This window comes from Heterodontus francisci, chromosome 10, assembly GCF_036365525.1.
Source record: "Heterodontus francisci isolate sHetFra1 chromosome 10, sHetFra1.hap1, whole genome shotgun sequence".
In the NCBI taxonomy this organism is placed as follows: domain Eukaryota; kingdom Metazoa; phylum Chordata; class Chondrichthyes; order Heterodontiformes; family Heterodontidae; genus Heterodontus; species Heterodontus francisci.
In genome coordinates, this window is record NC_090380.1 from 44,879,486 (window position 1) to 44,900,299 (window position 20,814).

At 40.5% G+C, this 20,814-nt stretch overlaps 1 protein-coding gene across 2 annotated transcripts in view; it reads right to left on the reverse strand.

The window, feature by feature from the left end:
- scaf4a (SR-related CTD-associated factor 4a) overlaps positions 1 to 20,814 on the reverse strand; it is a 133,895-nt gene that overhangs the window by 42,916 nt on the left and 70,165 nt on the right. For both annotated transcript variants that reach the window (XM_068040539.1, XM_068040537.1), the window contains exons 3-15: positions 18,343 to 18,387; positions 18,057 to 18,218; positions 17,177 to 17,309; positions 15,511 to 15,650; positions 14,876 to 15,025; positions 14,551 to 14,645; positions 14,069 to 14,189; positions 12,867 to 13,049; positions 12,697 to 12,788; positions 10,449 to 10,639; positions 9,948 to 10,048; positions 2,934 to 3,047; positions 1,949 to 2,105 (exon numbers count right to left, since the gene is read on the reverse strand). In XM_068040539.1, the coding sequence (XP_067896640.1) occupies positions 1,949 to 2,105; positions 2,934 to 3,047; positions 9,948 to 10,048; positions 10,449 to 10,639; positions 12,697 to 12,788; positions 12,867 to 13,049; positions 14,069 to 14,189; positions 14,551 to 14,645; positions 14,876 to 15,025; positions 15,511 to 15,650; positions 17,177 to 17,309; positions 18,057 to 18,218; positions 18,343 to 18,387 (1,684 nt within the window). The remainder of the gene's footprint in view (positions 1 to 1,948; positions 2,106 to 2,933; positions 3,048 to 9,947; positions 10,049 to 10,448; positions 10,640 to 12,696; positions 12,789 to 12,866; positions 13,050 to 14,068; positions 14,190 to 14,550; positions 14,646 to 14,875; positions 15,026 to 15,510; positions 15,651 to 17,176; positions 17,310 to 18,056; positions 18,219 to 18,342; positions 18,388 to 20,814) is intronic.

A 20,814-nucleotide genomic window follows, 5' to 3' on the forward strand; every position in this document is an offset into this window, starting at 1 on the left:
AGCCTCCACTGCTCTCTGGGGAAGAGAATTCCACAGACTAACAACCCCCAGAGAAAAAAATTCTCCTCATCTCAGTATTAAGAGAGACCCCTAATTTTTAAACTGTGTCCCCTAGTTCTAGACTCCCCAAGAGGAAACATCTCTCAGCATCCACCCAGTCAAGTCCCCTCAAGATCTTATATGTTTCAATAAGATCACCTTTCATTCTTCTAAACACCAATGGATGGACAGGCCTAACCTGCCCAACCTCTTCTCATGAGATCACCCCTTCATCCCAGGAATCAGTCAAGTGAACCTTCTCTGAACTCCTAATGCGATTATATCCTTTAAGTAAGGAGACCAAAGCTGTACACAGTACTCCAGATTTGGTCTCACAAACATCCTGTACAACTGTAGCAAAACTTCCTTATATTTTTATATTCCATGTCCCTTGCAATAAACAACATTCCATTTGCCACCTTAATCACTTGCTGCACCTGCTGTCAGGCAAACCCCCCACCTGCCAAGACTGATGCACACATTATTTCACCACATGAACATTAAAACTTAAAAAATTGCAAGACCTGGACTGGAAAGACATTTGCACAGAACTAGCAGTGTTGGAACAAAAGGGACCCAGTAGTCACTTAAACCAATATACAGAAGTAGTCAGACCAGTTTTAGTCACATGAGTAACTGGCTGTTGCAGAGAATTTGAACTTCCAAAGGATTTTGAAGTGACTGTTCCAAGTAAGGAGCTAGTCACATGACTAAACTGCTGGGTAACCTTGGAGATTTTTTGGAATTTGAGCTCCCAAAGGAATTGGAACAGACAGAATGCTGTGTGCTTATGGACTGAGAACATCTCCTCTCCTGTCTGCCTGCCTCCATCTCTTTCCCATGGGACTGAATCTTGTGAAGACACAAACTCAAAGAGAAAACAGTCTCCTACGTGAACAAGGTTTAAGACAAATACAGGGCCCCAACGAAACGCAAGACCATATCTTCAACCAAGAACTACAGCGAGGAACAGTAACAAGATATTGCCTCAAACTGCTCTACTTATCTTTTCTTCTGCTCTGTTCTGTCCTTATTTGCATGCATGTATCACGTGTACATGCTAGCGTGGGCGCGTCGTCTATCCGTAGGTGTTAACCACATTAGAGTTTAAGGTTTAATAAATTTCATCTTTCTTCTTCAAACCAAAGAAAGCCTGTTTGTGCTCATTTCTTTGCCTTATAATTGGAAAGTTGTGAACAAGGATTGACAAAGGGGGAGCTCAAAACACTGTTTAAAATTAAACCCTGTTACAAGAAGACCAGGTGAAGATAATAACAGATCCCTAAACACCTTTCGCACCTGGTCGTAACACTGCATACTAACTTTTGTCAATCATGTACCAGGACACCCAGATCCCTCTGTACTGTAGAGTTTTGCAATCTCTCTCCATTTAAATAATGCACTGCTTTTCTATTCTTCCTTCTAATGTGGACAAGTTCACATTTTCCCACATTATATACCACCTGCCAAATTTTTGCCCACTCACTTAACTTATCCATATCCCTTTGCAGACCCCATATGTCCTCCTCACAACTAACTCTCTTACCTATGTTTGTGTCATGAGCACATTTAGCAACCATACATTTGGTCCCTTCATGCAAGTCACTGATATAGATTGTAAATAATTGAGGCCCCAGCACTGATCCTTGTGGCACTCCGCTAGATACAGCTTACCAACCTGGAAATTACACATTTATTCCTATTCGCTGCTTCTTGTTAGCTAACCAATCATCTACCCATGTTACCCCCCCTACGCCATGAGCTCTTCTTTTGTGTCGAACCTTTGATGTGGCACTTCAACATTCTGACAGTTATTTAACACTACAGGACAAAAAGAAAAAATCACCCAATATGCTCTTGAAGAAACTGACTGAATAGACAAAGTTACAACAGTGGTGCTGGCACTTACCTGGACAAAGTGTTTCATTATCCAGCATTCCTCCCTCACACAAACGTTCCAGTTCTTCAGGTTTAACTTTATCCCAAGGAATATAAGATACCCCAAGCTCTACATCCCAAAATTGTTTGTATTCTGCTTTCATTCCCTTGTTTAAGGCCCAGGCAATCTGAAAAGCAAAAACTTTATTTGGTACACATCATCCTATAAATTACTCAAAAAATGAAGCATTCTTTGTTTGTCCTATTATAAAAAGTTATGGGGCCCATTCTTCTTCCCCAAAAGTCATCTTGTTTCACAAAATACCCGCTACCAGTGTTAGTAATATTCCTTCTGCATAGGACTTTTGATAACCAAAGTAGGGATGCTGCTAGGTTTGAGTAATTCCTCAAAAATTATATACTTCTTTCTAAAAGTAGGGCGGCACAGTGGTTAGCACCGCAGCCTCACAGCTCCAGCGACCCGGGTTCAGTTCTGGGTACTGCCTGTGCGGAGTTTGCAAGTTCTCAGTGACCGCGTGGGTTTCCTCCCCCAGCCAAAGACTTGCAGGTTGATAGGTAAACTGGCCATTGTAAATTGCCCCTAGTGTAGGTAGGTGGTAGGAGAATGGTGGGGATGTGGTAGGGAATATGGGATTAATGTAGGATTAGTATAAATGGGTGGTTGTTGGTCAGCACAGACTCGGTGGGCCGAAGGGCCTGTTTCAGTACTGTATCTCTAAACTAAACTAAAAACAGAAGCCCCAGTATCAAATTCTACCTTTCAATAATCAAAAGTATTTAAAAGTACAATTTCTGTAAAAAGAGAAAATGTAAGTGTATCTCTATTCTAATTCTACTGTGCTGTAACCTAACCATGAACATTCTACATACATGATGTACACAACATCAAATCGAGTCATCAACAAGTTTAATCACCGAAAAACTAGCAAGTTATGTTGTGTAGAGAAGATTCATTTTAGTAAAATGTTTTCTTCAGCACCCCAGACAATATATACCTTTATAGGCTTTTGATTGACTTTGAAAGTCCCTCTGCTAAGTTTCTGTAAGGCTCGGTATGCATCTTGCCTATGAACCATCACAATGTAAGCGCAACCTCTTGGAGGAATCATCTGTGAAAGGAGAATACACAATCAAATTAAATATAAATCAATCATCAGGAAAGCGACTGAAAGTGTCATCATCAGTGCCATCAAGCAGCACTTGCTTAGCAATAACTTGCTCAGTGATGCTCAGTTTGGGTTCTGCCAGGACCACTCAGCTCCTGACCTCATTGCAGCCTTGGTTCAAACATGGACAAAAGAGCTGAACTCAAGAGGTGAGGTGAGAGTGACTGCCCTCGACATCAAGGCAGCATTTGACAGAGTATGGCATCAAGGAGCCCTAGCAAAACTAAGGTCAATGGGAATCAGGGGGAAAACCCTCCGCTGGCTGCAGTCATACCTAGTGCAAAGAAAGATGGCTGTGGTTGTCAATCATCTGAGCTCCAGGACATCACTGCAGGAGTTCCTCAGGGTAGTGTCCTAGGCCCAACCATCTTCAGCTGCTTCATCAATGACCTTCCTTCAATCATAATGTCAGAAGTGGGGATTTTCACAGATGATTGCACAAGGTTCAGCACCATTCGTGACTCCTCAGATACTGAAGCAGTCCGTGTAGAAATGCAGCAAGACCTGGACCATATCCAGGCTTGGGCTGATAAGTGGCAAGTAACATTCGCGCCACACAAGGCAAGGCAATGACCATCTCCAACAAAAGAGAATCTAACCATCTCCCCTTGACATTCAATGGCATTACCATTGCTGAATCCCCCACTATCAACATCCTAGGGGCTACAATTGACCAGAAACTGAACTGCAGTAGCTACATAAACTCTGTAGCTACAAGAGCAGGTCAGAGGCTAAGAATCCTGAGGCGAGTAACTCACCTCCTGACTCCCCAAAGCCTGTCCACCATCTACAAGGCACAAGTCAGGAGTGTGATGGAATACGCTTCCACTTGCCTGGATGGGTGCAGCTCCAACAACACTCAAGAAGCTCGACACCATCCAGGACAAAGCAGCCTGCTTGACTGGCATCCCATCTACAAACATTCACTCCCCCCACCACCAACGCACAGTGGCAGCAGTGTGTACCATCTTGAAGATGCACTGCAACAATGCACCAAGGCTCCTTAGACAGCAACTTCCAAACCCGCGACCTCTACCAACTAGAAGGACAAGGGCAGCAAATGCATGGGAACACCACTACCTGCAACTTCCCCTCCAAGTCTCACACCATCCTAACTTGGAACTATATCACCGTTCTTTCACTGTCGCTGGGTCAAAATCTTGGAACTCCCTTCCTAAAAGCACTGTGGGTACCTACCGCAAATGGACTGCAGCGGTTCAAGAAGGCAGCTCACCACCACCTTCTCAAAGGCAATTAGGGATGGGCAATAAATACTGGCCTGGCCTGGCCAGCAACGCCCACATCCCATGAATGAATAAAAAAAAATACACACATTCTGATGAAAGGTCATCAATTTGAAACATTAACTCAGGTATCCCTCCAGAGATGCTGCCTGACCCATCGAGCATTTCGAACAATTTTTTCTTTTTGTAACAATTCATTACCAAGTTCCAATTTATTCCAGCAGTAAATACTGCTACTTTGAATCCAGTTATGAATAATTTTTGCACACCTGGGCCATCACATTGATAAACAATTGAGTGACTATCAATAAAAATAACAGTTTTATATGGTACTTTTTATCTCCATTGCTATATATACCAGGAGCATTTGTAACAAAAGGAATAAGGAAACTAATATTTTCTGTGGCAGCACTTTTTTTCCCTGCAATCTTAGTAATAGTCATAATGGCACAGAAGGAGGCTATCGGCCCATCAAATCCATGCAGTTGCATTATATTTTGGTCTTCATTTTATTAAAAAATATTGAATACGCATTATATATGAAATAAAAATGTTAGTTATAAAATCTACGAAATATGAAAAAAGCATTAACAACTAGATTTCAAAGGGATGGACAGTGTAGCAAGTTCATATGATGATACAGCACAGGAGGCTATTCCTGTATAGAGGCTGTATAAAATATACAGTACTGTATGCGTGTAGATTAGAGTCCTAACAGTGATAATTTTATATTTTTTATACACTGTCTATTTTATAATAATCAATCACTCAGGACCTTCCTGGTGTCTGCATCTCAGCTGCTCACTGGATAAACTTGCAGCAAGTATTTCAACCAGTAAAGCAGGAGTCTAGGTAATGTATAATATTTTCTGAGCCTTCGGGCAATTGCTATGTTTATTTTAAGCAATACAAATACTCAGTGTGGCACAACTCCATGGGTTTCTGTTTAACTAGTATCCAAACAATCACTGACTTGGTGGCTCCAACCTTCATCTTTTTAAACAACCTTTCAAGTCCAATTAACAGTGTCTGCCCGACCCAAGCCCAAAAGCCGGACCCGGAAGAGTGACACGAACCGAACCAGACATGTCTTTGGGTCCCGTCGGGTTCGGGTCGGGTAGCAGGTCTTTACACTCTAGTAACTCTTCTGTGTGCCCTCTTTCAGTTACATTACCTCTGGTACAAGGGCTTGAATGCATCGCCAAATTTTTCTTTTATTTATTCATTCATGGGATGTTGGCGCAGCTGGAAAGGACAGCATTTATTACCCATCTCTAATTGTACTCAAGACGGTGGTGGAGAGCTGCCTTTGTGGTTTGCTCGGTCATTTCACAGGTATACAGTAGAGAGGGAGTTGCCCTAGGAGTCCTCAACATCGACTCCAGACCCCCTGAAGTCTCATGGCATCAGGTCAAACATGGGCAAGGTAACCTCCGACTGATTACCACCTACCGCCCTCCGTCAGCTGATGACTCAGTACTCCACCATGTTGAACACCACTTGGAGGAAGCACTGAGGGTGGCAAGGGCACAAAATGTACTCTGGGTGGGGGACTTCAATGTCCATCACCAAGAGAGGCTCGGTAGCACCACTACTGACCGAACTGGCCAAGTCCTAAAGGACATAGCTGCTAGACTGTGTCTGCGGCAGGTGGTGGGGGAACCAACACGAGGGAAAAACATACTTGACCTCGTCCTCACCAATCTGCCTGCTGCAGATGCTTCTGTCCATGACTTTATTGGTAGGAGTGACCACCGCACAGTCCTTGTGGAGACGAAGTCCCGTCTTCACATTGAAGATACCGTCCATCTTGTTGTGTGGCACTATCACCGTGCGAAATGGGATAGATTTCGAACAGATGTAGCAATGCAAAACTGGGCATCCATGAGGCACTGTGGGCCATCAGCAGCAGCAGAATTGTACTCAACCACAATCTGTAACCTCATGGCCCAGCATATCCCCCACTCTACCATTACCATCAAGCCAGGCGACCAACCCTGGTTCAATGAAGAGTGCAGGAGGGCATGCCAGGAGCAGCAACAGGCATACCTCAAAATGAGGTGTCAACCTGGTGAAGCTACAACACAGGACTATCTGTGTGCCAAACTGCGTTAGCAAGATGCGACAGACAGAGCGAAGCGATCCCATAACCAACAGATCAGATCTAGGCTCTGCAGTCCTGCCACATCCAGCTGTGAATGGTGGTGGACAATGAAACAACAAACTGGAGGAGGTGGCTCCACAAATATCCCCATCCTCAATGATGGGGGAGCCCAGCACATCAGTGCGAAAGATAAGGCTGAAGCATTTGCAACAATCTTCAGCCAGAAGTGCCGAGTTGATGATCCATCTCGGCCTCCTCCTGAAGTCCCTAGCATCACAGATGCCAGACTTCAGCCAATTTGATTCACTCCGCGTGATATCAAGAAACGACTGAAGGCACTGGATACTGCAAAAGCTATGGGCCCTGACAATATTTCAGCAATAGTACTGAAAACCTGTGCTCCGGAACTTGCTGCGCCCCCAGTCAAGCTGTTCCAGTACAGCTACAACACTGGCAGCTACCCTGCAATGTGGAAAATTGCCCAGGTATATCCTGTATACAAAAAGCAGGACAAATCCAACCCGGCCAATTACCGCCCCATCAGCCTACTCTCTATCATCAGTAAAGTGATGGAAGGTGCCATCAACAGTGCCATCAAGCAGCAATAACCTGCTCAGTGAAGCTCAGTTTGGGTTCCGCCAGGGCCACTCAGCTGCTGACCTCATTACAGCCTTGGTTCAAACATGGACAAAAGGGCTGAACTCGAGGTGAGGTGAGTGTGACTGCCCTTGACATCAAGGCAGCATTTGACCGAGTATGGCATCAAGGAGCCCTAGCAAAACGAAGGTCAATGGGAATCAGGGGGAAAACCCTCCGCTGGCTGGAGTCATACCTAGCACAAAGGAAGATGTTTGTGGTTGTTGGAGGTCAATCATCTGAGCTCCAGGACATCACTGCAGGAGCTCCTCAGGGTAGTGTCATAGGTGCAACCATCTTCAGCTGCTTCATCAATGACCTTCCTTCAATCATAAGGTCAGAAGTGGGGATGTTCGCTGATGATTGCGCAATGTTCAGCACCATTCGTGACTCCTCAGATACTGAAGCAGTCCGTGTAGAAATGCAGCAAGACCTGGACAATATCCAGGCTTGGGCTGATAAGTGGCAAGTAACATTCGCGCCACACAAGTGCCAGGCAATGACCATCTTTTGTACCTAAATACCATAGCCATCCCAGATAGGTCAGAGGTAATTCAGATAGGAGACATGTGGAGATGTTCAGTCCCAGGTTCAATCCTGGACTTGTGCTGAGTTCAGCGGATTTCAGCTAGGCCAGCAACACAGACATGATAAATGGGCACAGAGCCCCTGGGTTAGAGAGCAGTAAGTTGTCCCATGTTCAACCATACATTACGCAATGATACCCAAGGGTAGTCTTGAGTATTGGACAATAGGCAGAGTCAGGATCTGGTGCGAGTGTGAATCTTTGGGCGGCACAGTGGTTAGCACCGCAGCCTCACAGCTCCAGCGACCTGGGTTTGATTCTGGGTACTGTCTGTGCGGAGTTTGCAAGTTCTCCCTGTGACTGCGTGGGTTTTCGCCGGGTGCTCCGGTTTCCTCCCACAGCCAAAGATTTGCAGGTTGATAGGTAAATTGGCCATTATAAATTGCCACCAGTAATGGTAGGTGGTAGGGGAATTGAGGGAAGATGGGGATGTGGTAGGAATATGGGATTAATATAGGATTAGTATAAATGGGTGGTTGATGGTCGGCACAGACTCGGTGGGCCGAAGGGCCTGTTTCAGTGCTGTATCTCTAAATAAAATAAATAGAGAATTTAACCATCTCCCCATGACATTCAACAACATTACCATCGCTGAATCCCCCACTATCAACATCCTAGGGGTTACCATTGATCAGAAATTGAACTGGAGTAGCCACATAAATTCTGTGGCTACTAGTGCAGGTCAGAGGCTAGGAATCCTGAGGCGAGTAACTCACCTCCTGACTCCCCAAAGCCTGTCCACCATCTACAAGGCACAAGTCAGGAGTGTGATGGAATACTCTCCACTTGCCTGGATGGGTGCAGCTCCAACAACACTCAAGAAGCTCGACACCATCCAGGACAAAGCAGCCTGCTTGATTGGCACCCCATCTACAAACATTCACTCCCTCCACTACAGACGCACAGTGGCAGCAGTGCACCAAGGCTCGTTAGACAGCACCTTCCAAACCTGCAACCTCTACCAACTAGAAGGACAAGGGCAGCAAATGCATGGGAACACCACTACCTGCAACTTCCCCTCCAAGTCTCACACCATCCTAACTTGGAACTATATCACCGTTCTTTCACTGTCGCTGGGTCAAAATCCTGGAACTCCCTTCCTAACAGCACTGTGGGTATACCTACCCCAAATGGACTGCAGCGGTTTAAGAAGGCAGCTCACCACCACCTTCTCAAGGGCAATTAGGGATGTGCAATAAATGCTGGCCTGGCCAGCGTCGCCCACATCCCATGAATGAATTAAAAAGTTAAGATTCAACCACACTGCTGTGGGTCGGATGTTACAAAAAGGTCAGACTGGGTAAGGACAGCAGGTTTCCTTCCCTGAAGGCCTTTAGAATTAGAATTAGAACATTACAGCGCAGTACAGGCCCTTCGGCCCTCGATGTTGCGCCGATCATCTGACCTACACTAGTGAATCATTTAGGTTTTCACAATAATCTGTTATCAGTAATGGTAACCATGAAGCTATTAACTTTTTAATTTCAGATTTATGTAACTGAATTTAATTCACAAACTGCCATGGTGGGAATTGAACATTTACAGATTATTAGTCCAGGCCTCTCAATTATTAGTCCAGTAGCATAACCACTATGCTACCATATCCACCCAAATTGACAATCTCGCGAAGAAAAATCACAAATGTATGAGAAACTGAACCGTCGCACTCCGGCAGTAGGGGATGCACTGCTTAAGACTGCAGTCAGTAACATCCTAAAACAAGAACTGATCTTTTGGAATGATTTTTAGACGTTATTATAAAAATTGTATAATTTACTTTGATTATAATTATACCACATCAGATCAAACACAAAAGCTAATTTTAAATAACACATTTTAATTTTCAAATTGTACTATCCCCCACCTGACCCTCTTAAATCCACTGGTAACATCACTTAATTAAGTTCTGTGCATGCGGTTGCACAGATCCCAGCAACACTCAAGTTTTCATTTTTCACGTGAACCTAGAGAGTGTGCAGCAGCATGCATTTCACCAAAACAGACAAAGTCAAGCCCAATTCTGATCTCACTTAATGTCCAGACTTAACTACCTTCCTGCTGGAATCAGCATATGGAAATTAAGAGCAGGAGCCATGGTTGATTTTTATCTCCTTTTCCTAGCCTATGGGTACTGAGATGGACTGGGAGCTCCATGTTCTGAATGCCTCAATTCCAGAGCAGGCAGAGCATTTATGCACTGAATTAGTCTGCGAAGACAAATATTTAATCCAATGTGACATGATAATTTTCATCTAGGGATAAAACATACTTACATTCAAAGATTCTATCTGGCCAAACTCTTCCAGAAGATTTGCAACATCCTGCTGTGTTGCTCTCTTGTCCAGCTGTCCTATCCAGAGTGTTGTGCTGCAAACTGGAGACATGATAATGAAAGCTTAAGTTCAGAATGTTTGATTTTAGTAGTACGAGAAAATATTTTTAGTAATAGATTTGGACTGAAGGAACTTAAGAATCTCATGAATTTCAGGATTAAAGCATTTGCTTCTCTTTCTCTGACTGGAGGATAATGAACCCTTTAAGATAAGCGAATAAAGAGTTTTATAAAGTTTGGGAGCAGTCCATCACTTTTAATTTTTTTCTTAAAGGCACTAATACTTTAATTGTGAAAATTACATACAATACTTATTTTGTTGTTTATGGGACAGTGACAATTCTAACAAACTGTGGTCATGGCAGCATACACCTTTTAAAATAGGATGAAATATGACATGGTACATTGGCAATGGATTTTCTTCTCAACTCAAACTACTTACCGCTAACAATTTTAGACTTAATTGGTGGAAGTCCTTTTTGTCGGCGTTCTCTCTCCTTTTCTCTTTCACGTCGTTCTTGAGATCGTGATCGAGGAGAGTGCCTACGTCTTTCTCTGGATCGTGATCGAGAACGTTTATGTCTTGACCTTCGTGATCTAGACCCAGACCGAGAACGTCTTCTCTTTGGTGATCTGTGGAAAACATACATTTCATATCTCAAGTAAATGAAATAATCTTTGAAAAATGAATCAAATTCAGTGTTTCTTTTAAATTCATTTTCATGGGATGTAGACATCACTGGCGATGCCAGCATTAGTTCCCCATCCCTAATTGCTCGAGAAATATGTTCCACATCAGTTCTTACAACTCTATACCCATCTATACTTTAAGTATCAATTATTTTAATAGGTCCCTATTTTTTGTATTTAGTATTTCTACTGAGTTCCCAGTTACTGTATTTGTTTTATCTGCAAATATACATGCTGCTACACCGATGGGATGCACAGTTTCCTGCACTGAAAACGAGACAAATCCTACAGGATGTTAATAACATAAGAAATAAGAGTAGGAGTAGGCCGTTTGGCCCTGTTCTGCCATTCAATATGATCATGGCTGATCTACTTCAATTCCACCGTCCCACACTATCCCCATATCCAAAAATCTATCCATGTCCTGAATATACTCAGTGACTGGGCATCCACAGCCCTATGGTATAGAGCTCTCATCTCAGTCCTAAATGGCCCTTTTTCTGAGACAGTGACCCCCCTAGTTTTAGACACCCCAGCCAGGGGAAACATCGTCCCATCATCTACCCTATTAAGTGTGAGAGCGCTATTCTGTTCATGTATTTGATATAAAGTAAACCGTATTTGTAAGTTTACAATTGACAGCTCACTAAATAACCTGGAGATTACCCTATCTGGTGCACACAAGCAGTGTTGTTAGCATTCCCAAGTTATGCTATTGCTGAGCTTAATGACATGCAGTTAAAGATGAGAAAGGCAAGATAAGCAATATTTTATACCCCCTATTTAAAAGGTTTCTTTTAATTCTAAAAATGTGTTTTCCTTGTTAGAACACTTACAACACAGGCTAGACCTTATCACTAATTTGTTCCAACAATATGATTTAATTATTATAACAGTAATGTCAATTCTTCTATTTTCTATACACTACCCAAGACTGGATGTTAGTTCTGTGAATTATAGACAGATGTGTACTGAGTACCCACATTCAACAAAAACAAAACTGAAACGGCATTTATTCATTTTACCTAGGATCCTTATAGCTATTATAAATAGGAGACCAGTCTTGATTAATGTAAACTAGGTCCCAGAAGTAAAAGGAAGCTGTGCACAAACAAGTGTTTTTTTTTAAACTGCACTCTGTCAGCACTTTCTCTTTGTTAAATGCTTTTGCTTATGCATAAATCTATGCTTTTGTATTTTAAACATCCACAATATAACCTGGCATGCACCTGTGCAAGTCACTCCTATTCGGGCTACAAAAGGCAGAAAGCTGAAATGCCAAAATTATGGCTATGTAACATTCATTCGAATAAAGAGTCGCATCGCTGATATGGCTGCATGTCAAGTTTCATGTCTAAAGTGGGAGAATAAACAGCATTGAGAGTAAATAAAATGCTGTGTAACAGTGCACATTCTCCAGAGCGCTTAAGGAAGTTGAAGCTATGATGCAGCTTGGTAGCTAAAATACTTCTATACCCACAAAATCACCAAGGTTTGTATCGCAGCATTACCATTTGCATTTCAAGTCCTGCACATTAAGTTTCGCTAATTTCCATTAGGTAATCATAAAGAATGACACTGAAAACACCCATGGAAAATTAGATGTGAAGTTAATTTTCACTTCCTATGACTGTGGGACAGTCAAGCTATGAAATTCAACTTAATGTTACCCAATAGAGAATTTTAAAATGATCAAGTATTATTGAGATTACATCTGATTCAGGAGAAACTCCAGATAATGCATAAAAACCATAATCATGCAACATTATCCGATGACTTGAATGTGTGACCATCTGGTTAAGAAGCTGCTGTCTCAACGTAGCAATGATAAACAAGGGTACAGTGAACCAACGGTTAGGTGAGGGAAAACGGAAGAGAAACTATGGGCACGAAGCTATTTGTTTACTGTTATTGAATTCATGAGCCTAAGATATTTCAAGTAAATGCGCAGACTGCAAGTAGATGATGCACAATACTCCTATTTTTTCTGTATTACTGACCTTGACCCAGACCGAGTGCGCGATCTTCTATTTTCCACACTACGACGTTTTGTTTCGCGCATGTCAGGCTTCTCAATCTCCATATCCACTTCCTTCAAATCACAAAAATTTTCCCATTAAATTATGACCAATAAAAGTAGCTCACATTACAAAATTGTGTGAAAACTCACCTGTTGTTGTTGCTGCTGTTGCTGTTGAGGTGGTGGTGGTGGTTCACTTGGAGTATGATAGTCTTGCTGAAAAACAGGCTGTATAGGTGGTGCTGGAGGCATAGCAGGCTGAGGCATAGCTCCATAAGGATGAACAGGAACCATCCCAAATGTTGGTAACTGTCCATTGGGAGGTGGTGGCATCTGAAATAAAATTGATACATTTTAAATTTTAACAAGAAAAATGCAAGAATGTTCTGAATGTACCACCATTTTGTACTGAAGGAAAATTCTAACATTAGATTTAGGAGTGCAATCTTGCAATGATAGATACTTATCCACATATTATGGGCAAGGCAGGATAAGCAAGAAGAATTAATATATGGCTGACCCATCAAAAGGCTCCACAGCTAGAACCTATGTGATCTATCCTCACTGCATCTAGAACGTCACACCTTATTCAAAGGTCAGCTTCAATGCATCTTAGTTACAGGGAGGAAAAAAATCATTTAATTGTGCAGATAATAAAATACACTGCTTTAAACACAAAGAAAACTATCTTCTTGGAAACTCAAGACTGTTCCCCTTTAATATATGGCACCATGCTTCAAATTAATGGCATACTTTCCACGCACTGACCATCCAGCGAATCAATGAAGAATCAGATACACCTATTCCTTTAAGACATTTTTGAGATGGAACTGAAGCAACCTCTTCACAATAAAAGATCCACATGCCAATGCTTTTCTCTACTCAAGTATCATGTGGCTCACGAAGAACTCAATCGAAATGTGAAAAAGGTTGCTTTGTGGAGCAGATATTTTATTTCACCAAACTAAAGTCGTCCCTTTTCTGTGTAAGCATTTTATAACAAATTTACAAAAATATAAACCATTACTGGAAATCAAAGTCTCTAGTTTACTTAAAAAAACGCTGCTGTAAAGGGCACGAAAGCAGGAAGAGCATCCTAATTGAGTACTGACTGGGACATCTGAAAATAAGTCAAGATTGCCTGCCTTGAAAGGATCTTCCTTATTATTCAAATAATGCTATTCTATATACATACTTTAAATCCTTATCAAGGGAAGGAAATAAAAGGGATTCTCCTATGTTCAACATACTTTACACGTCAACTAACCATTCCCTTATATGTTATACAGTCACTTGTTGATTACTTCCAGTGGTTCTTTCAATCAAATATTTCAAACTCCTAGTACTCTAACCTGCTGTTGCAATGTGTCCTGCTGGAGTCCCATCAAAGTCTGTTGAAATTGTTCCATATTTGGCAGTCGAATCCCAAGCTGCTGATACATAGGTGGCTGTATACCTTCTCCAGAGTAGCCACTAATATTAAATAGATAAAATATTGAAAAGTTAGTTCAAATTAGCATGTTCAGACATGTGTTTAAAATACCCACAGAATGCATAAGATTCTTCCTGAAACACAACTACCTGCATTAAAAAAACATTTTCATAAAATAAACACCTTGCAGCTTTTTCCAGTAAACTTAATCAGTAATGCTAATAAATAGTATAATGCCCATTAATGGTGAAAAAGTACAAAAGTTACCTCAAGTCCAATTTAAGTAATTTAACCAATTTTGGTAAGCATTAGATTTTTACTGCTTTAAGTAAAAAGTAATCTTGAAGCAGGATCATAAGTAAGAACTGAATGGCTTCAGTCCAACAGGTTAATAGTACTTACAATGAAGTCTGAGCAGGAGGTGGAGTAGACTCTTCCTTCTTCACTTCTTCTACTTGTTCTGGCTCATCATCGTAATCAAATCGGTCAAGCAACTTCTGCAGCAAAATTGAGATGAACAATTTGTCAGGGCTTCATTTTGATCTCAAGTATGGGGAAAATCCCTAATGTGGAGTTACTTTACATTGAGCAACAATTTTTACAAATGTAATCAGGCTACTAAATTGTAGAATGTGCGAGATGATTTTGAATGTTATATGGTTATCTATTAACATCCACTAACAAAATAACATTTTGATTTGCAGCGCGCCTGTCTGCTTCTGCATACCTTATCAAAGGCAGCCTTTTGCTCTGGAGGCTGTGTACTGGGTGGCTTCAACTGAGCTGTTAAGGCCTCCACTTGGGACATTATGCTATTGTCTACAACTGGTGACTGTGGTTTTGGAGCCTGCTGGAAGTTCTGTAATATCTGCTGTATCTAATGTAAAAAAAAAACAAATTTAAGTATAATCATAAACACATCGAAAAAAAATTCAGTAACTTAATTTTTAAATGGAACAGCAAAAATGCATGTATACTGCTTTTACCCCAAAAACAGTACAAGTCTTTTGTTCTGAAAAGTTCTGATGCTTTGCTATTAAGATCACAACAGGTAAAACCTTGCAAATCAAATGTAATAGCTGCCAGTTTTGAAACTCCAGATTTTACTCATTATTTATCAAAACAGACTATTTGATATTCTCCCCAACTATTGATTAGGTATATGCAGGGAGATGAAAAGCCTCCACCTAAGGTGGTCAACTGCACATGACTCTCCCTAATCCACAGCAATTTGCAATTGATATTCTGTACACAGTGGCAATATACTGGAATATCAGCCTTATGTTTAATAATGTGACGGTACAGTCACGGTTCTGCCATATTGCTCAGAAGTAAACATTGCATATGAATTTTTTTTTTTACCTGTGCTCCTTGTGTTGATTGAAAAAGCTGAGCTACAGCTACAAATGCATCAGAGTTGGGTAGCTGTTGTTGTATTGCAGACAAAGAATCAGAAGTAATCTGGGGAATTTGTGCAGGTGTGGGAGGAGCAACAGGAGGACCTAGAAAAGATAAAAATACACAAATACGTAACTATTCAGTAGCTGCAGGATTTGTGCTTATATGAACACCTGGTTATCTGGTTACAGACAGGACTGGTCTTAGATGAGATACATCTCAAAATCATACAGCTTGCTGGTACTCAAGAGCAAGGCTCAGAAACAACAAAAGAAAAACACCAAAGGTAACCAGCGCTGATGGAACTCCTTCAGAAGAGATGAGAAAGGGGTAAATTGGCTCAATAAAGATTGCTCTCCTGAGCTGCAGGAGATTAAAGTCAATTTAATTTTTTACCTAACCTATCCTTTCGTTCTAATGAAAGATCATTAACCTGAAACAATATTAACTCTGTTTCTCCTTCTACTTGAGTATTTCCTGCATTAGCAGTATTTTGCTTTTCTATCCTATACCTGATTGGAACTTAATGCTAACACTGGATATCAAATGTGGAATTGCATTACTCAATTGTAGCAAAAATGCACGTATACTGCTTTTACCATAAAAACAGTGCAAGTCTTTTATTCTGAAGGGATCTGATGTTTTGCTATTAAGATCACAACAAGTAAAACTACGCAAATCAAATGTCAGTTTTGAAACTCCAGATTTTACTCATTATTTATCAAAACATACTATTTGATCATCTCCCCAACTACTGATTAGGTGTATGCCGGGAGATGAAAAGCCTCCACCCAAGGTTGATTTGCAAGGTTTTACCTGTTGCGATCTTAATAGCAAAACATCAGATTCCTTCAGAACAAAAGACTTGCACTGTTTTTATGGTAAAAGCAGTATACGTGCATTTTTGCTACAATTGAGTAATGCAATTCCAAATTTGATATCCAGTGTTAGCATTAAGTTCCAATCAGGTATAGGATAGAAAAGCAAAATACTGCAAATGCTGGAAATACTCAACAGGTAGAAGTACAGAGTTAATATTGTTTCTGCTCAAGGACCTTTCATTAGAGCTATAGGATAGGTTAGGTAAAAAATTAAACTGACTTTTATCTCCTGCAAGTTTCAGAAAATAGCATTACATCCATCAATGGCCTCATTTATTTCTGTGAAAATATAACCCCATAACATGTAGGCCATTGGAAAACTTTAAAATAATTTCATCAACTATACAAGCGACTGCTTTTGCAACAAAAGAAAAAATGCTCAATTAGCTTGATTTTTAGTGTATTTTTGTCCACTTTACAAAATGTACATATGGTTTCATACAGTAGGGCTAAGGTATATTCCATATACCAATGCTACTATGTGGGTGACCACTATCTTTGTGACAGGTTTAAAAGTGTTGCCCAACTGCTCAATGTCAAGCTTTTAAACCTAATGGGTTTCTTATCTAATATCCGTTAAGAATTGAAAAAGTAACTACAATGAGGCTGGTTGATTCAAGTATCTGACTATTCTGCAAATTAAGTCTAAGAACCAGTCAGTTATGAAACCAACAGTTCATCCTCCACTAAGCTGCCATTTGCATTAGATTACTTTAAAAAAAACTATTCAACAGAAAACTTGTACTTACTTGTATTATTAGCAGTATTTTCCAGTGCAGGTGGGGCAGAAGTTGCAGTTGCCATGTCTAATAATGGCTGTATAACCTCAATCTTGAAAACACAATTCTTTTGCCACAGGTTCAATACACGAACTATCTTGCTCTGTTTAAACAAAAAAGCAAATAGTGATTCTTCAGGCAAATGCATACAGTTACAAGTAATATAATGTAACTATGTGGTGTCCTTTTTTCCCCACATGTTCACTATGCTAGCATTCACCACCTCATCCATGGTATTCCTGTGCCAACTTAGAACTTCCTCATTCTGCTAAATTTGTAATTTCTGATTCAGATACTGTAATATGTTATATTAATGCTAGATGAAAACATTGATAGTATTTTGGAATACTGAATGTCTGGTGCTTCTGTTCCAATCTTTTAAAAAAAAAACATTTTGAACGTTGCTAATTCCTAAACAAAGTCGTGAAAAGGTTAAGAACCTTGATCATTTGTCAGAAATTTTTGACTCAAGAAATTTATTCCAATACACAACACTTATATCAATACACATCTGAGTTGCGAGATACTCTTCATTTATTACCTCCACTGTGCGCTCACCTGTGAAAAGACTTGTAACCAATGGCATATCATCCTAGTTTTATACAGCTTAAAATGGTCTCTTCAGACAAAACACAAGTTTGGAAAGACAAAAATCTCTGACTGTAGCACTACATATTTTTTATGGCTCCAATAGACATAGCATGAAAATTTTACCTGCCCACCATTACCATGCCACTGAAATCTTATTGACAACTGTGAAGTATAACTTAAAAAGAATCTATTTCTAGGAACCTCGATAAAAACTTTTCCACTGAAAACTTATTCCATTATCATCAGCTAATGTTCTTACCTTCTCATCAGATGGACATTTATACAAATACTGGAATGTCGCAGTAATATTTTTACTGAACCGTGGCCCAAAAACATCTTTTTCTGCTCCAAACTGATGACGGGATTGGCGAACAATAGAGTCGACAACATACAATCCTGGAACTTTAAATTCTGGTTTGCACTACAAGATTAATAGTCAAAAAGGCACAATTATTACTCAACTATCCAAAGAAGGAGAAAATGTAAATGTGTTACTACCAATATTCTACTTCCAAGAAAAACCATAATCCAAGAACGCTTCTCACCTTTTTGATAAACTTCTCCACAATCTGCACAACATGCTTGTAAAGCTGAAAAACAAATATCATTGTACAGAAATTCATTAATATTCAAACTTGTTACTCAAGTCACAATTAACTATTGTTTATTAGAAATACATTGAAATGCACTATATGACATGGAAACAAAGAGTGATAAGAAATGGCCTCACAAAGATGTTAAATACATGTACAAAGTAGATTTGAATTATTCTGGGAATGGTAAGATTTGCCCCGAGTGGAATTTTAAATTTGCTTTAGCCTCTATCATTGTAAAATATGTATGTTTTTATTTATAAATAGGAGTACAAAGTAGAGAAACCAATCTGAGCCCAAACTATCCAAGCAGAATAAAATTAGCAGAACTTGAAGATTGGAATTCTGTATTCTTATCTTTAATTTACCCATTTCCATTATTTCTGTTACTTAATAGAAACATAGAAAATAGGAGTAGGCCATTCGGCCCTTCGGGCCTGTTCCACCATTCAAAGAAGATCATGGCTGATCGTCTAATTCAATACCCTGTTCCCGCTTTCTCCCCATACCCCTTGACCCCTTTGGCATTAATATATCTATCTCCTTCTTGAACATATTTAATGACTTGGCCTCCACTGCCTTCTGCAGTAGAGAATTCCACAGGTTCACTACCCTCTGAGTGAAGAAATTTCTCCTCATCTCGGTTCTAAATGGCATACCCCATATCCTGAGACTGTGACCCCTGGTTCTGGACTCCCCAGCCATCGGGAACATTCCCCCCGCATCTAGCCTGTCTAGTCCTGTTAGAATTTTATAGGTTTCTATGAGATCCCCTCTCATTCCTCTAAACTCTAGTGAATATAGGCCTAGTCGATCCAATCTCTCCTCATATGTCAATCCTGCCATCCCAGGTATCAGCCATGCACTCTCTCCATGGCAAGAACATCCTTCCTCAGATAAGGAGACCAAAACTGCACACAATACTCCAGATTTGCCTTGCTCCTGTACTCAAATCCTCTTGCAATGAAGGCCAACATACCATTCGCCTTCCTAATTGCTTGCTGCACCTGAATGCTTGCTTTCAGCAACTGGTGTACAAGGACACCCAGGTCTCGTTGCACCTCCCCCTTTCCCAATCTATTACCATCCAGATAATATGTCTTTGTTTTTACAACCAAAGTGGATAACCTCACATTTACCCACGTTAAACTGCATTTGCCCACTCACCAAACTTGTCCAAATCACATTGGAGTATCTTTGCATCCTCCTCACAGCTCACATTCCCCTCCAGCTTTGTGTCGTCTGCAAACTTGGAAATGCTACGTTTAGTTCCCTCACCCAAGTCATTAATATATAATGTGAATAGCTGGGGCCCAAGCACTGATCCCTGTGGTACCCCACTAGTCACTGCCTGCCAACTGGAAAAAGACGTTTATTCCTACTCTCCATTTCCTGTCTGTCAACCAATTCTCAATCCATGCCAGTATCTTACCCCCAATCCCACGTGCTTTAATTTTGCACACTAACCTCTTATGTGGAACCTTATCAAAAGCCTTCTGAAAATCCAAATACACCACATCCACTGGTTCTCCCTTATCTATTCTGCTAGTCACATCCTCAAAAAACTCCAGTCCATTTGTTAAGCATGACTTCCCTTTCGTAAACCCATGCTGACTTTGTCCAATCCCATTTATGCTTTCTAGGTGTTCTGCTATCACATCCTTTATAATAGACTCTAGCATTTTCCCCACTACTGATGCAAGGCTAACTGGTCTGTAATTTCCTGATGTGGAGAAGTATCAGTTATGATGACTAGACACATTTGGCCAGTGGAAAAATTAATTTAAAATAGTATTAAACCCCAAAGATTGCAAAAGGACAGAATCCTATTGCACTGTAACCAAGTCTATACACAAATACTGGAATAGAAATAAACTTTCAACCAATATTTTGTACAGTTTAGAAAACTAATGAAAAAATATATTTTAGTACATACATACTAAAAATGCAAACAAGTTGAACAGGACATATCGGTACTGATCATATCCCATAATAAACCCATTATAAAAGGATCAGAAATATAACATAGTCAAAAACAAAAACACCAATTAGTCTGTCGGAGAGATCGGACTTCCAGTTTAATCTAATTGTCACATGACAATTTGCAAGCTACATTTATGCTTGAAGTGCCATTAAAGTGTAAAACATGCTATTTAAAGCTGGAAAACCTCATTCCTTGACAATATACCAGTTTTGGAGCTATACTTTAGGCAGGTAAATGACTGCAGCTTCTCGTATACCTGTGGAAATAAATCCTCGACAGTCCGCAGCTTCCAGACTGTCTCCTGGTATGTTTTGTCAAATTTAGGAATCAAAGCAGATACCCACAATCAAAAAGGGCACTCCTTGCAGCACAATTAGTGAATGGATGCATGCTAAGCAGAAGTGAAACTATTAACAGTGTATGCAAATCTTTTGTACACT